General features: G+C 37.7%; 1 protein-coding gene and 1 long non-coding RNA gene across 2 annotated transcripts; one reads left to right on the plus strand and one right to left on the minus strand.

Annotated features, from left to right (window-relative positions):
• The first annotated feature begins 8,231 nt into the window (after positions 1–8,231).
• Positions 8,232–9,879, plus strand: LOC131618146 (uncharacterized). Its single transcript, XR_009288750.1, has 2 exons — positions 8,232–8,495; positions 8,594–9,879. It is a non-coding gene; the product is annotated as an uncharacterized LOC131618146 (long non-coding RNA).
• Positions 9,880–14,204: 4,325 nt separating this feature from the next.
• Positions 14,205–14,654, minus strand: LOC131619903 (NDR1/HIN1-like protein 10). Its single transcript, XM_058890942.1, has one exon. It carries the CDS (start codon positions 14,652–14,654, stop codon positions 14,205–14,207), a length of 450 nt encoding a protein of 149 aa, XP_058746925.1.
• Positions 14,655–15,234: the final 580 nt, after the last annotated feature.

Genomic DNA, 15,234 nt, shown 5'->3' on the forward strand with positions numbered 1-15,234 from the left:
ACTGAGCTGGATATCAGGATAGGAACAAATATCTTCCACCAATCTGGGGGCATCGAGAATAGGAATGTCTTTGAACTGATCTGAGCTGCGCCAGAAAATAAGTAGAACAATCCTTTTCTGATTCCAAACATCAGGATAAGCGCCTGTAACAATTAGACGAATATTGCTCTTTGGGGAGCATTTGAATCTAGCTAACTTTCCTGCAGAAAGAGACATATATGATATGATTTATGCATGATGCATGTATGAATGTTTGTGAGATAACGTTCCCAAGAAGGACGCTATACGCTTCTAGGAATGCTATGCAGATGATGCATGATTCGGACGCTGCTTAGGGAAACAGCGGAGGAGCACCGAATTACTGAAAAAGTCGTGGAGAGAATATGGAACTCTGCGGAGAGGACAAAGTGAGTGACCAAGGGTCACAACTACGAGCTAGAAAAGATGGATCAGAAATCTGCTGGAGACGATCAAATCTGGATGCGAGCTCTGCTTGGGGAATAAATCTTGCTTGAAGAGAAGAACATCCCACTTACTTGCTTGAGGGGAAAACCCTGGCAACTTTACTAGAGAAGCAAATTCTTGACACTCTGGGGATGTGGAGATAAAGGCAAGTCGTGGAGACAACTCTAATGGGGAGTGACCAACTTGCTTGTACAGGACGCATTCCGCTGGGGAAGTCCTAGATGAGAAACAGATCCTGCTGAGGATGCATGTGAATCTTTGCCGAGGAAAGATTCAGTGGGGAAGATGAATACTTATGCATAGTGATCCACTAAGAAGATAAGAAATCCGTTGAGGATAAGGAACTTAGCATAAGAACCTTTTGTTAAGACAACTCCACTGGGGAATAAGATGACTCTCTTGGGGAAAACAGGTTGATACGTTGGAGAGAGAGGCGCTCTACTGGGGAAAGAGAGGCATTTGGGCAAGGAACCTCATTAAGAGCTTGCTGGGGAATCAGATATCCTTCAATCATGATTCAACTGGGGAGAAGATATTCCACCGGGGAATAAGACTTCTGAAGCACGGAAATTGCATTGAAATGTGCTTTGCCGAGGAGATGAGAATCTTGGAACAAGGAAAACCTTGTGTGAATGTACTCAGTTGGGGAATGAGAATCTCTCACTTGGCTAGATCCGCCAATGCGCTGACATAATGCACTCAAAAGGATGCACCTTCAAGATAAACAGATGAAAATGCCCCAGGATATAACATGACATCTTTGAGGTTTCCTCACATGGCAGAGGATAGTGATGCTCACATACAATGGGAAAATGCAAGAGAAAATAGATTGTCGAACATCTTGGATTTGAAACTTTCCATACAGGCAATGGATTCAATGAGTTGATATGCAAGAAGGGATTAGAATACCAAACAAGTATTGGCCAGAGTATCAAACAGGCATTGACTTTTCGAGAGAGTGCCACCAGGAAGTGGGCTTAAGAGGTCAAGCAAGTGTTGACTTCAAAGGGACCAAACAGGCATTGGCTTTCATAATGTTATGCATATTTGTATGATCGTAAGAATGCCAACAAGTATTGGGCTTTCAGCTTCTAACTGATGAGGATGAAGACCCTGACGGTTCTCAAGTTCATAAGTTGTTTAGCTCACACCTAAACTTTAAACTGAACATCTCCTGATGAGGATAGAATGCCAATGCATAGTGCTTTGCCCCAGCCTGTAGGGACTTTAAAGAAATTCGTCTCGTAAGGACTTCTTGAGATTTGCGCTATCATAGCCAACTTGCCCCAGTATCCTAACTTTTGGTACCATGCCCTGATTGACCAGTGTTGGAGGTAGCTTCAAATGCGCTTGGGTGAGTGCCTCTGATTGCTTAGCACGTTGAGATATTCTTTGAATCTTGACCTGATTGCCTCATATTGATTGAAAACTTACTTGATAGAGTAATCATACACTTCTGTGCCCCTGAGGGTGATCAGACTTTGAAATATTCTTTCTTCAAATCAACGGAGTTCTGAAGACAACTTGCCTTTCGGGAGGAATAAACTTTTCATCTGAAGTTCATGATGGAAACTTTCTTAGTGTTAAGCACTTGTTCATATGCAAAGAATGTTTATTATGAGAAATATAATTCTAATGCAAAGAGTATGTTTATCTTGAAGTTTAAAGAAATTTTTGAAAGGATGTCGTAACATCGAGTTTTTTTTTTGTTAAAGAAAGATGGTGTGATACCAACTCAAGCATTAGCCAACTCCTAGGAGTCAGCTTACCGTATTCTAGTGTATAGTCTGCTTTCGATTTAAACCTGCTTCAATTAGGACTTTTCAGGGTTGTAACGTGGCCAGGTTCACGGTTTAAGAAAAAAAGATTTTTTTAGGCTCAAAGTTATTTGGTGCCCACCCCCTTCATGATGTTCTCCAATCCTATGTTCAGTTAACTCGATGCGAGCATTCATCTTTCAAGAGGAGTTTGGAATGATTGAGGAATTGATGAGGCGTTCGGACATGGCAGTCACTTTACCTTCTGTTTTTGGTGTCTGATCACACGACTTTGTTCTTTTGATGAGGATTCTTATTTTGTAATCCTTGTTTTTCGCTTTTACTTTATTTTTTTCTTTTTTTTGTTTCCCTAATTTTTGCCTGGACAAATTCTTTTGACTTTTGATTTGGATGTCCAGCGAGATGCCCTAATTTTTGCCTAAGTCACATGCTTTCAACTTGTTGACTTAGCGGGCTTTCTTTATTATTTTCTTTGCTTTTTTTTGAACAAGTCGTGTGATCCTGAATCTCAGATTTGTTGGAAGTGGACGTGACTGCCCGAGTCATTGATTGATGAAGAATTACCATTGTGGTATCGTCATATTTTGACTCCTGATGTGAGGGATAAACCACAGCGGCTTTGATGTTGGTCTCGACCTCCTGATGTGAGGGATAAACCACATCGGCTTTGATGTTGGTCTCGACCTCCTGATGTGAGGGATAAATTTGATGTCTCGACCTCCTGAGGTGAGGGATAATCGTTGTGGTTTTGGCGTTTCGTCCTCCTGATGCGAGGGATAACCATTATTGTATCCTTAGGTGCACACTCCTGATGAATTTTGAATGTTTGATCAGGTTAACTGAATACTACCCGCCTCTGGGTTGAATATAAGTGTTTTTCTGAATAGAAAAGAAACTCCTACTTCAAGGCTCAAAGGGGTTAACAAAGGTCTATCTCCCTTATATCTCCGGTGTTTGGGAATTTGAAACAATGCATGTACATCATCAACAAGGTTTTACTCAAAAGCATACAATTTGAGGTTATTGGTATTATGCTCATCATTCTCCCTTCGGAGTTATCATGCTTTATTAACAAGAGTTGAGTATCACAAAAAGCATATAAAACATATAAGAACAAAAGCGAATGAATTTTTTCAAGACAAACATATCCAATTCATTATGATTATAGTTCAAAAACAAACAAGTTTTGCATGCAACAAATATTGAACAAAACAAGAAAGCTTAAACATGAACATGCATGAAGATTCAGCAGTTGCCAATGTTGAGGAGATCCTCTCCGTATGGACTTATTGCTTCAGAAGATCCGCTGAATCGGAGGAGAACTTCAATTCTAGCCTTCAGGTGCGAATGTGATAGCCTTTGAGTCAATCAGGTCTTGAACTTTGTCTCAGAATGACTAACAACCTTCAATCGGATAACCAAGTGCCCCAGAGTTGAAAGCACACCAAGCATTAGTATCTATTCTTGCATAACTCTTCAGATTACTTCCTAGAAGAAGATTTTGACAAAGCCATACAAAAGTTGTAAGTGTCAAGCTTTTGGAGATTTGAGCCATGCAAGTAGTGCACAAACTCAAGATACAAGGCGTCTTGCTTATCCCTCGGTCGGGAGCCCCAAATATAGCTGCTGAAGTTTGCGAATGCGTTAGGGGTTTGAGCTGCGAATGACGCGAACTCAAGAACACGGAGTCTTGCTTATCCCTCAGTCAGGAGCCCTAAATATAGCTGCTGGATCAGAAATCACCATCATGAATGAAGGAACCTTGTATTACCATCGGCGAACAACAATAACATTTGCGCTTGGCCATCAAAGTCATTACTTGGAACACACAATAGCTGTTGTGAAGGAAACCTCTAGCAGTACCAATTGCAAGTGATTCTCATGAGTTACTTCCTCGAAGAAGAACAAACATTCTACTTGCAGCAGATAAAATGGGATTGACCAGTAGAAACCATAAACTCAAAAATCTATGTATTGAGCAAGTCTTGGACTCTTTGTACCTCAACGCTTTGTAAGGCTTGACATTATGATCAGGTGCCTCGAGAATGGAAAACACCGAGTATTGTCATCGAAATTAGGAGAGCTATCTGTAGTGGGAAAGATCCAAAGCACGAATCTTAATCAACTGAAATTCCAACAAGCAAGGATGCAATTGGACACAAGGCATGGAGACCTCGTCAACTTGTTTCTCATATTCTTTCTGTCTCTGTTGAGAAACGACGTCTACTAAACAAGAAACTCCAGGAAGAGGTGACTTGGGATATGAAGCAGAACCTTGAGAATGAAAGGTGTCTCTGCATAACACCTTTGATTACTGTCTGGCAGAAGATTGTGGCGAAGTCACACGGAATTTGTAATGCTTTAGGGATTCGAGCAATGCAAACGGTGCAATACTCAAGATAGACAATGTCTTGCTTATCCCTCGTTCGGGAGCCCCAAGCAACTTCAACAACTTGAATATATTAACATCACGACCAGGTGCCACATAATAGAACTCACACCTAGTGCCATCATCATCAAGCAGAGAACTTGTAAACATCAATACAGTACGGAGCTTAACCAGTTGCAAATAAAGCAAGCATAGAAGCTACTGAGCATAAGATAAGTCTTCAAAAAGAACCCCAACTGAGCTTTCTTCTTGGTCACCCCACAAAGTTGTTTCATGAATGATCTTGGGGTATACAAATGTGACAAACCAAGTCTGTGAGTCTGGAGAAAGTACCAAATATGAATAAGAGACCCTTGATCTTGAACACCTGGTATGCATGAGATGCATGATATGAATGCAATGCCATGTTCATTCGATTATCAAGGAATCCTCGTGTTTTGATTTTTTAGCAAATAAGAGATGGAAAAGCTCGACACGAGGCTTAAAGATATGATTCCTTTGAAATGGAAGGAACATGTATGCTAGTTATTTTTTGTACATCATTTTTTGGAAAAGTAAATATGCAATGATGCAAGGTGGTGGGACTTTGGATGCCTCCCACCAGACATGTATGGATTTCCGGTAACACACATAGTACGAAGTCAAAGGTTCGGCTCCAAATGGTATACCACATGGAACACAGAATGTCAATCCACGGAACGAAAACCCATAGTCAACCACACACTGGACTAGAACATAGATTACCACTCGAACAAAAACCATAGTACCCCACGAACAGGAACCAATAGTACACTCGAACAAGATCAACGGTAACCCACGAACAAGGACCATGGTAACAACCCTCGAACGAGAACATCAGTAACCCACGAACGAGGATAGCGGTAACCCACGAACAAGAACAACGGTCACCAACAATGTACCTGTTATATGATCATTGATTCCCTCCCCACTCACGGGTAAAATCTAGGTCAAGGTAAGGTCATGAAAAACAGTATACGGTCCGCCCGAAGGTAAGCATCATCACAGCACGGATGCGGGTGACAATAATACCTCCGTTTGAAACCACTACTCTGCTCGTGGTCACATAATCCATCCCGAGACGTACACCTCGAGACAAACCATGCTCCCACTCTATCCTAGGGTTCCTATGGTTCACACATAGCCTGGGTATTGGGCCTTTTACCTCTTGAAACACCCACCCAACAGACAGAGATCCAGCCAGTCCAGAATATGATGCAGAAAAGTAAAAGCGCACATAAAATGCAATGCAAACAGGTAAATATGCAAAGCAATAAAACACCCAAAGATAAACACACAAGCGCTAGGATCGACTCGCTAAGTCCGGATCCACAATAGGTCGAGACGTCCCCAGCAGAGTCGCCAGTTGTCGCTATCGCGAAAATTAACAGAGTCGCCACTAACATATTTATCCTGAAAAGAAAGGGAATGCCAGCAAACCACAAAACAAAACAACGGTCTCACGACCAGAGAAAAAAGGTAAGGGAGTCAGTTACGCGAGGGGAAGGTGCTAGCACCCCTCGCGCCCATCGTACTCGATGGTATCCACGCATGTGTCTAAATCTATGGGTGTGTAACAAATATACGCTAATCTGGACTAAAATGAATGCAGAATGTAGGGAAAATAAAGGATTGTGCTCGCACGGGACCTACCCCGCTGCCTACGTATCTGTTTTACAAAATCAGAGCTACCGTAGCTCGACTAACTAATTTATGTTTGTTTTGTGTTTTTTAGGTGAACGAGTTATATTCACACTCCGCTGCTCGACCTTTGGAGACTTATGCTGGGAATGGAGCGGAAATAACAAGCTCTTAAGAAAATAAAATCAAAGAGTGTGGTTTGTGTTTTAAAGAATGCATGAGGAAAACCTACGCTAAGGGGGAAAGCTTGCTACCTAATGTTATCATACAAAGGGTACAAGTCTAAACTAAACTAGCAACCTACGGGGAAGAAGGGAAAGCAAACAATACTATCACACAAACGAGCTCCGCTCGTAAAGCAAACAAAACCAACGGTACTGACCGAATGGTAGAAAAGCGGTCCCGCCATATCCAAGGGGAGCAACTCAACCCAAGTCAACCAAGCATTAGACCTCGCGAAAATGATCGGGCCATAGACAAGAGGAGCGGATCCCTCTCAGCAATCAAGCCGTCACAGATCGTAAAGGAAAATGGTGCGTGCGTACACCGAGCATCAACGTCGAGCGACGCGAGCTATAGGAAAGGCAGGGGTCTGGCTACATGAACTCTTTTCCTGACGTACTCGATAACAAGATCTTGTGCAGGTTCAGAAGCGAGCCACGCGTAGCGTGCGCTTACCGAACGGACTCGATGAGACTAGGCGGGGGTTGATTGCTAACCCTTTCTGCATGCCTTCCATGAGAACTTAACGGAGTGCCATATAGGACTTATTACACCGTGACTCCCTGTCGCAAAGCACAAATGTAAACACACCAACAAAAACAGAGCCTCTTTCGAGGGCTTGGCCAGATGCATGTCTAAGTCCTACTTCTCATGTTAAAGGATGATGCGGAAAGCGGTAAAAGGGACAAGGAGACAATACCAAACGGATAGCAAATCCGCAATGAGATAGCAAGCATAAGTAGAGAAGTCTGGAATACTTCGCGTAAGCCATCATCAAGCAAAGCGAGTCAGAAAGCGTCGTCGTGAAAATAAATCACGAGCGACATGTGGTACACGTCGAGCATAACCACATGAGCAACCTGCAAGAGAAACAATCCAGACAATACAAGAGTATACATCTCAATGAATGAGAGATCAGGTGACTGGCATCGGAAATAAGTTCGTGTCCCACAAATAAAGTGGAACACAATGCAAAACAATCGCACGAGAAGCGAAATCGTGTCCCACAAATAAAGTGGAACACGAAGCAAGTCGAATTGCAATCGAAGGCTCTCTCGAAGTACCTCGCACATCTCAATAACCAAATCAATAATAACAAGGCAAACGCGCACCGCCATAGAAAATAATAGCAATTGAATTCTAAGTAAATTCTAAAATAAAATATAACAAGATTAAATTGTTGTTTTATGACATTTTCATCTAAAAAATAATAGAACAAAACTATGTAACAAAAGCATTTAAAATCTAACAAAGAAATATTACATATTTTTATTCATTTTTTATCATCTAAAAAATAACACAACTCAATTATTCTATATTCCAATATCATGTCAAAATCTATCAAAAATGTCAATGATTTTATATTTTGTTACACTAAAAAAAAACTTGAAACAAACTAATAAAAAAAACAAATCCAATGTAGAAAACTAGGTGGACAGGGGGTGAAAGTCAGAAATTGATGGTGCTGAGAGCAGTAAGGGGCGCAGGCCCAGCCAGAATCAGCCCAAGGTGGATTGTTTATGTTCGGTAATTCTCCTATGTCAAAAAAAACGTGGTACATGGACTTGAGGGAGGTGCAGCATTGCAATTCTTGTGGGAGGCCCAAGCAGATTGTGATCCACAATGATTATTTTGATTCAATTAAATCCTAATTACTAGTTAAACTCAACAAATTCTAATTAGTCCTAATTAATACTGATGCTAATTGAGAATAAGTGAAAGAGGAATTAGGTTAAAGAACATTCACGTACATTTGAGAGTAGGTCTCCCTCCCCACAATACGCGAATGGCGCCGGTGTACTACTTCGACGAGCTTCTCTGTCGCCGTCTTTCAAGCACCATTGCAAATAACAAGAGCAAAACGACATCTCCTCCTCAACACCTCATACTTCTCCTCCCTATCTCCGACGAAACCTGCCAGAGTGCTCCGACGACTCTTGAACCGTGATGACAAGAAGATCAGAGGAACCTTTAATCCTCAGGTAATGACGCGTATCCCTCATTTCAGATCGATTATTCTTCCTTCTACTTGAATCTCATTCAGCTGCGTACTTCTCCTGGTTTGTTGTTGTTGTTGCAGTTGAAGGTGAGTAGCGTTGATGCGTGAGGTTGACGATGATGATATCGATTGAAGAATGAAGATGATGCGTCTCTAATGATGAATCGATGATGATGACGTTGTGGAAGATTGAGTCGCGAAGACGATGATGATTATTGGATTTTGATGCGTTTCTTTTTTATCGACCTCGTTCCACTGAAGCTAATGAAGATGATGATTATTGAAGGTTGAAGTTGCGAAAATGATGATGCTGCTTCGTGTTGCTGTCGATGATGAAGTTACGATGGCGAAGCTCGGAAAGTTTTTTTTTGTGAGTTCAAGTGTGAAGGATCCTTTTGTGAATTGAAGACGAAGATTATTGAAGAAAAGTGAGCACGGTTCAGAGAGAGTTCTGGAAATTGTGGAGATTTCTGAAGAGTTTGTTACAGGTTCTGTTATTGGTTTGTTAGAGATTTCTTCTCAATTCTCTTCAATTTCTCCTTCTTTTTTTTATGGATTCTGTTGCAATTTTCTGTGACTTTTTGAAGATTGAAAGCTGACACGAAGGTGATGATTATGCTCTGAGGAAGGTGAAGATTCGATGATTGCAGATGAAGAAATTATGAAGGTGAAGATTCGATGATTGCAGATGAAGAAATTATGAAGGTGAAGATTGAAGGTTATGAAGATAGAAGAAGCCGAGGTTGATGAAGAGAGGATGAAGCTTTGTGAATCCATTTGTTCCCTCCTCCTTCAGAAGTTTGTTACGTTTTTTTTCTTGATAATCTCTTCTTCTTTTCTGTTATCCCGGTTGAATCAAGAGAGAGAGAATTGAAGTCTTGATTGAGAAAGTTTTTTTTGTTACATTTTTCTTTGGAATTCTGTTATGTGGTTGATCTTTTTTCGTGAACTTTTCTGTTATGATCTTCTCCTATATACTTTCTGTTGCTGATTTTCTTGTTCAATTATTCTGCTGAAGCTTTGTTCGGTTCGAACCGGTTTTGGGTTCGGTTTATTTTCTCTTGTTTTTGCTGTATGCAGCTGGTTTCTCTTTGAATTGGCTTCTTTTCAGTTTGGGCTCAAATTTGTTTATGCAGGGCTGTATCGGTTTTTAGCTTCATTTCTGTACCGGTTTTTATTTGTATTGCATGTGGATATCGCTTTGATTGGGACATCGGCAAGCTTGTTCAATTGCTTTGCAGGCGTGATCTTGAATGTGGAAGCCGCAAGCTGTTGGTTTATTTGCTAAGTGCAGCTGGAATTTTTATTGTAATTTTGTAATGGATTTACATTGTATGATGAATTGGAATTTGAACCATTGAATGCAACACTTTCGTATTCAAGTTTAACAATCCTCTTATTTGAACAATCCTCCAATTTTACCTTTAAATTCCTTTTGCCAACTTGCAATATTGATCCTCATTACCAAATGATATGCATAATGATTGAAGCGTGAATTGATGAACAGTTGAACGAACATTATGATGATTTTTATTTGTAGATTGCACTTCAAATAAACCAAAATGAATCAATCTTCCATCCCAACATAATTTAAAGAACCTCGATTGGATTTTTGAATTATAATGAACCCAAACATCACTTGAATGAACTTCACTTCACCGAAATCCTATCTCAATCAATGAACCAACTCACTTGCTTTAAAAGCGACAAACAAAAGCCTTGATCGCCACTTCACTTCTTTATGCCATAATTCGCATTCGACTCCAATCCAACATGACAATAATGCCTTAAGGAATCCTTGAAGAAGATAGCAATTGAAGCACATAAGAACACCTTGACATGAAATCCAATGAATCTCAGTGCATTAACGATTGCGTGCACCACATATAAGAAACTCTTTATTATTTTTCTTTGATTTTTGAATGACGAAATAAACGTCATTATTAACTTATAGCTCCAATAAAGAGGGCAAATTTTGGGGTGCAACACTTATCTAAGATGATTATCTGTTAGTTTCTGAACTCTAGAGATATATTTAGAGCTGACAATCTATATGGGTGTCGAAGCTTAATGGTTTCGTGTTAGTTGTGTCGGTTGAGAGATCGTCGATACGATTGATATGGATGTCTGCTGTGTTGTTGAGGTTGGTTGAGAGATTGTCTCCGAGATGATATAGTAGTTCTCTCTAATTTGGGTTAGAAATGACTTAGGGTGTGAGCGATGTCGGGTGACATTGACGAGTATTGTAGGTTGAGTATAACTGGTCGATGAGTTTAAGTTTGTGAGAAGTAGATTATATGCAAAGCTTGATAAGTCTTTTCTTTCCAAAGAATGAATTCTTTTGTGTTCATATTTACTTTTTCATTTTCATATTTCAACCCATTCAAACCAAAGCTCGAAACCGTTGAATGACATTCTACAACCATCTCTGTGGACACGATAATTCCCGGATAAATATTTCCAAATCTTTTGTTGCCTGCCCTATACATCTTGAACACAACTGTGGATTTTCGATCCTTAGCATCACTACACCAACTTGAGTCGTTGTAACCCACTAACTTACATTCTTTTCTCTTATTAGTTGCAGGAGACAAAATGCCATAGTTGAGAGTTCCTTTCAGATACCTTAGTATCCTCTTCTTCACTGCTAGATGTGATACCTTTGGCTTCTGCATGAATCTACTCACCATACCCATACTGTATGCTAGATCAGGCCTTGTGTGACAAAGGTATTGTAATGACCCTATAAGTCGTATGTACTATGTTCTGCAGGTGTCGAAGTCGAGTTACATTCTTAACAAGTGGAGATAGAGGATTCTTCAAGGATCGGACTCTATTTGGTACAACTTGTTACATGCTCGGTACAAAGATATTTTTATGCAAGTGATCAACGACGAAGATCTTAATAGTGTTTCTTCTTCCAAATCTTCTTGGTGGAAGGATATTTTATCTCTTGGGAAGAACTCTTTTAAGGATGCCATTGTCAATAACTATAATTTCAAAACTGGTAGAGGATACACCACCTCTTTTTGGCATTCTAAGTGGTTACATGAATTGTCTCTGAAGGACGTTTTTCCTTCGCTTTTTTTGGCTTCTCTTTTGAAGAATATTTCGGTGGCAGGAATGGGGGATGGAGGGAGGAAAAATGGTGTTGGGGGTATCTCGGCATTCCGATTGCAACCGTGCACAATGCTGGACTGTTTCCCGAATTTCTGAATTTGCAGGCTGCTATTGGTTCAGCAAGTTGCAGTTTAGTTGGGCAGGATTTGGTCACATGGAAAATCGGAAAGAGTGACACTTGGTAATTTCTTGTTATAATTTATATGCCGATTTTTATAGATCATTTGGTCCTCTCAATAAGTATGATGATGCTTTAACCCTTGTGTGGAAAAAGGATGTTCCTTTTAAGATCAAAGTTTTTGGGTGGAGACTTCTTATCAATAGACTTCCGAGTTCCGACTAAGGATCTCTTGAATATTAGAGGTATTATTTTTCTGAATGATTCTTATAATTGTGTTTTTGGTGGTTCTGCTCTTGAAACAATGGAACACATCTTTTTCAAGTGTTCTATTGTTAAGTTAATTTGGCGGGATATAGCGGACTATATTAGTATGTCGGATATAATAGAGGAGGACCATACAGGGAGTTTCATGTTTTGTTACAAACTTTACAAAAACGTGAAAATGAAGGAGGGTAGACTAAGTTGCATTTGGTTGGCTACAACTTGGAGCATATGGCTAGTTAGGAATGATATTCTTTTTCAGAAAGATCCGTGGAATGTTCTAAATACGATTTGGAACATAAAGACAATGGTATGGAGGTGGTCTTTCATAAGGGAGATTACTCAACCCAATTGCAACTTTTACGAGTTTTATAAAGATCCGTTGTTTTTTCTCTCGTAGTGTCAATTGGTTTGGAATTTCTTTTTGTCGAGTTAAACTCGATGTCTTGTGTAATAGGTTTTGAGAACCCTTAATTCTCGTTATAATATATCTTGCTTAAGAAAAAAATTCACTACTAAAAAATTCGCTTTTTGTGACCGATTTAGTGACTGAAAAATTGTGGTCACTATAGTGAACGAATTAGCCACCAAAACTTTATATTCATGAGAAAATTTTAAGATGTCACTAAATCGGTCACTAAAATAAATCAGCCACTGATTTAGAGACCAATATTTTGTGACCGAAATTTTGGTCACTTTAGTGACCGAATTAGCCACCAAAATTTAATATTCATGAGCCAATTTTAAGTGGTCACTAAATCGGTCACGAAAAATATTTTTATATACAATTTAATTTTTATATATAAATTAGAGACCGAACTTTCAGTCACTAATATTTTTTGTTTTCTTTTTCTATTTTTAATCCTCTTTATTATTTTACTATTTCCTTTCCATATTTTTAAAGATTTTAATTCTCTTTCAAATTTTAAATCTTTACTAAAATTTTCATATTTTTTATTGTTTTAACATATAATATATTTATAAAAAACTATATGTATATATGTTTAAATATAAAATATAACAATAGTTGTTAAGTGGTGTAGTGACAAGTTGTTATTAAAATACACGGAGGTCATAAGTTTGATTCCTAGGTATCACAATTTTTAATTTTATTTTATGAAAAAGAACACTAAAACTGGTCTCTAAAATCGGTCACAAATTTGCCTCTAAATTTCGGTCACTAAATTCGTTGCAAAAGCTTAGCGACTAGCACTTTTTCAACCGAAAAGTAATGGTCGCTAAATCGGTCTCTAAATGTTTTAGTGACTAATTTTTATGCTTTTTTTAGTCTCTAATTCGGTCACTAAAATCGAATTTTCTAGTAGTGAATCAAATTGTAAGCTTTATGGTGAACAACCATCAATGTTGTTTATCAAAAGTAAGTTGAATAATATATATTATTAGACTTAAAAATAACGAATATTAGTTATGATACATGAATGAAACAAATTTTAATTAAACCAAAAAAATAAAACAAATCGTTCCTTATATACAGTAAGGACATAGTATAATATATGTTACAATGCTCATTTAGAAGTAAAAATTTTGAACTTTTTGTTTCAGGTCAGCTTCAATTGTTGGAGTTAAACAGAATTCTGCAAGGTTTTTGTTGATTCCAAATCATCATCAAAACAAATTATACTACTGACATGTTTTTCGATTGCATTAAAAATTGTTTAAAATAATAATTTTATAATATTACCAATGATCATATAAATAAGAATAACACAATATTCTATAATGATCACAAATTTAGACCTATAATATTTAGTCTAAATTAATCTTACAATTATCCCACTTAATAGAAAAAAAATTTACAACGGTCTTCTTCTATAGAATTTCATTTTGCTAAAAATATTTTAGGTTCATGTATTAAGAATGCATCATTTAAAATATTTTTAAATTTTTTAATACCAAATATTTATAAAACTCAAAAATGTTTCCGGATTATTATATTAAACAATCAATCGATATGATTAAATGAATATAATATGGCATGGGCATAGGATGATTTTCAACACATTTCAAGATAATGAAATATAAATTAGATTAATAAAAAAGAAAATAAAAAACACGTCCCTGAAAACAAAAAACAAAAAACAAAACTTACATCAAAATAACCTAAATACTAATTTTAAATTAAATGACCTAAAAATAAAATATTTAGAACCAAATAAACTAACTCAATTCCTAACCCCATCCCTGGTATTCACGGGAGCATTTGGTAACATTGAAAGTAGATTCTAACTTTTTATTGGATATCAAAGGAACTCTCAAACCTAAACAATAAATAGGTTCACCGTATTGTATATCTAATTTCACATCTAAATTAATATTTCTCAATTGTATCTCATTTTCATACTCAATAAATTTTTGAGCATTGAGTTTGATCAAATTGTTCCCGTAAAACACGACAGGCCTAAGCAAATTGGTAGTCCTGCCATATAATTTATGGTCTACCATATCCACTGCAGCAAATTTATTACCCTTATAAAAAGAAATTGCCTGGACCGTGCGCATATACTCGTTGTCGAAGTTCGGATTTCTCACAGAAATATTAAGCTTAAAATTATAGTATAAAGTGTTGTCGCTTGTGAAATTAAACTCAGTGATTGAGGCATCAGCTATGATGAACTCCATTTCTGAATAGCCTTCCAAAGCGATAGAGATAAAAAAACATACTACCCAGCCAAAAGCTAACAAAAATAAAAAAAAGATAACTCCCAAGAGTTTGGAGGTTCCATCAACAGTGTCTTGTGATAACTTGGAGGGTGAAGGTTTATGGGACATTGCGGAGTTATTATGATTTCTGATTCAGAATAATTGTATACTGAGAAGTTATGGTGCATCTTATTTATTACAACACGAGTTATTAGGGTTTCTGAATTAATCCTAACTTAATCCTAAATAATAGGATTTTTTATAGTTTGAATTTTATATTCAGTCTTCACATTCTTCTATCTTGTGGCAAGCAATGACAAATAAATAATTAATTATTAAAATTATATATTATCGTACCATTTATTAGGGTTTCTGATTTACAACCTATGACTTAATCCTAACTTAATCCCAAATAATAGGATTTTTTTATAGTTTTAAATTTGAATCATTAAACAATGTACCGATCACAAATAAATAATTAATTATTAAAATAGTTTAATTCTACTATTTTGTAATTAAAAAAATAGTTTAGTTCTTTGTTAATTTGATTTCCCCTTCT

The sequence above is a fragment of the Vicia villosa genome, linkage group LG7, assembly GCF_029867415.1.
Source record: "Vicia villosa cultivar HV-30 ecotype Madison, WI linkage group LG7, Vvil1.0, whole genome shotgun sequence".
Lineage (NCBI taxonomy): Eukaryota > Viridiplantae > Streptophyta > Magnoliopsida > Fabales > Fabaceae > Vicia > Vicia villosa.

What these genes read in the sequence shown, in the direction of transcription:
- LOC131619903 (XM_058890942.1), bottom strand. Translation starts at nt 14,654, where the DNA reads ATGGAGTTCATCATAGCTGATGCCTCAATCACTGAGTTTAATTTCACA.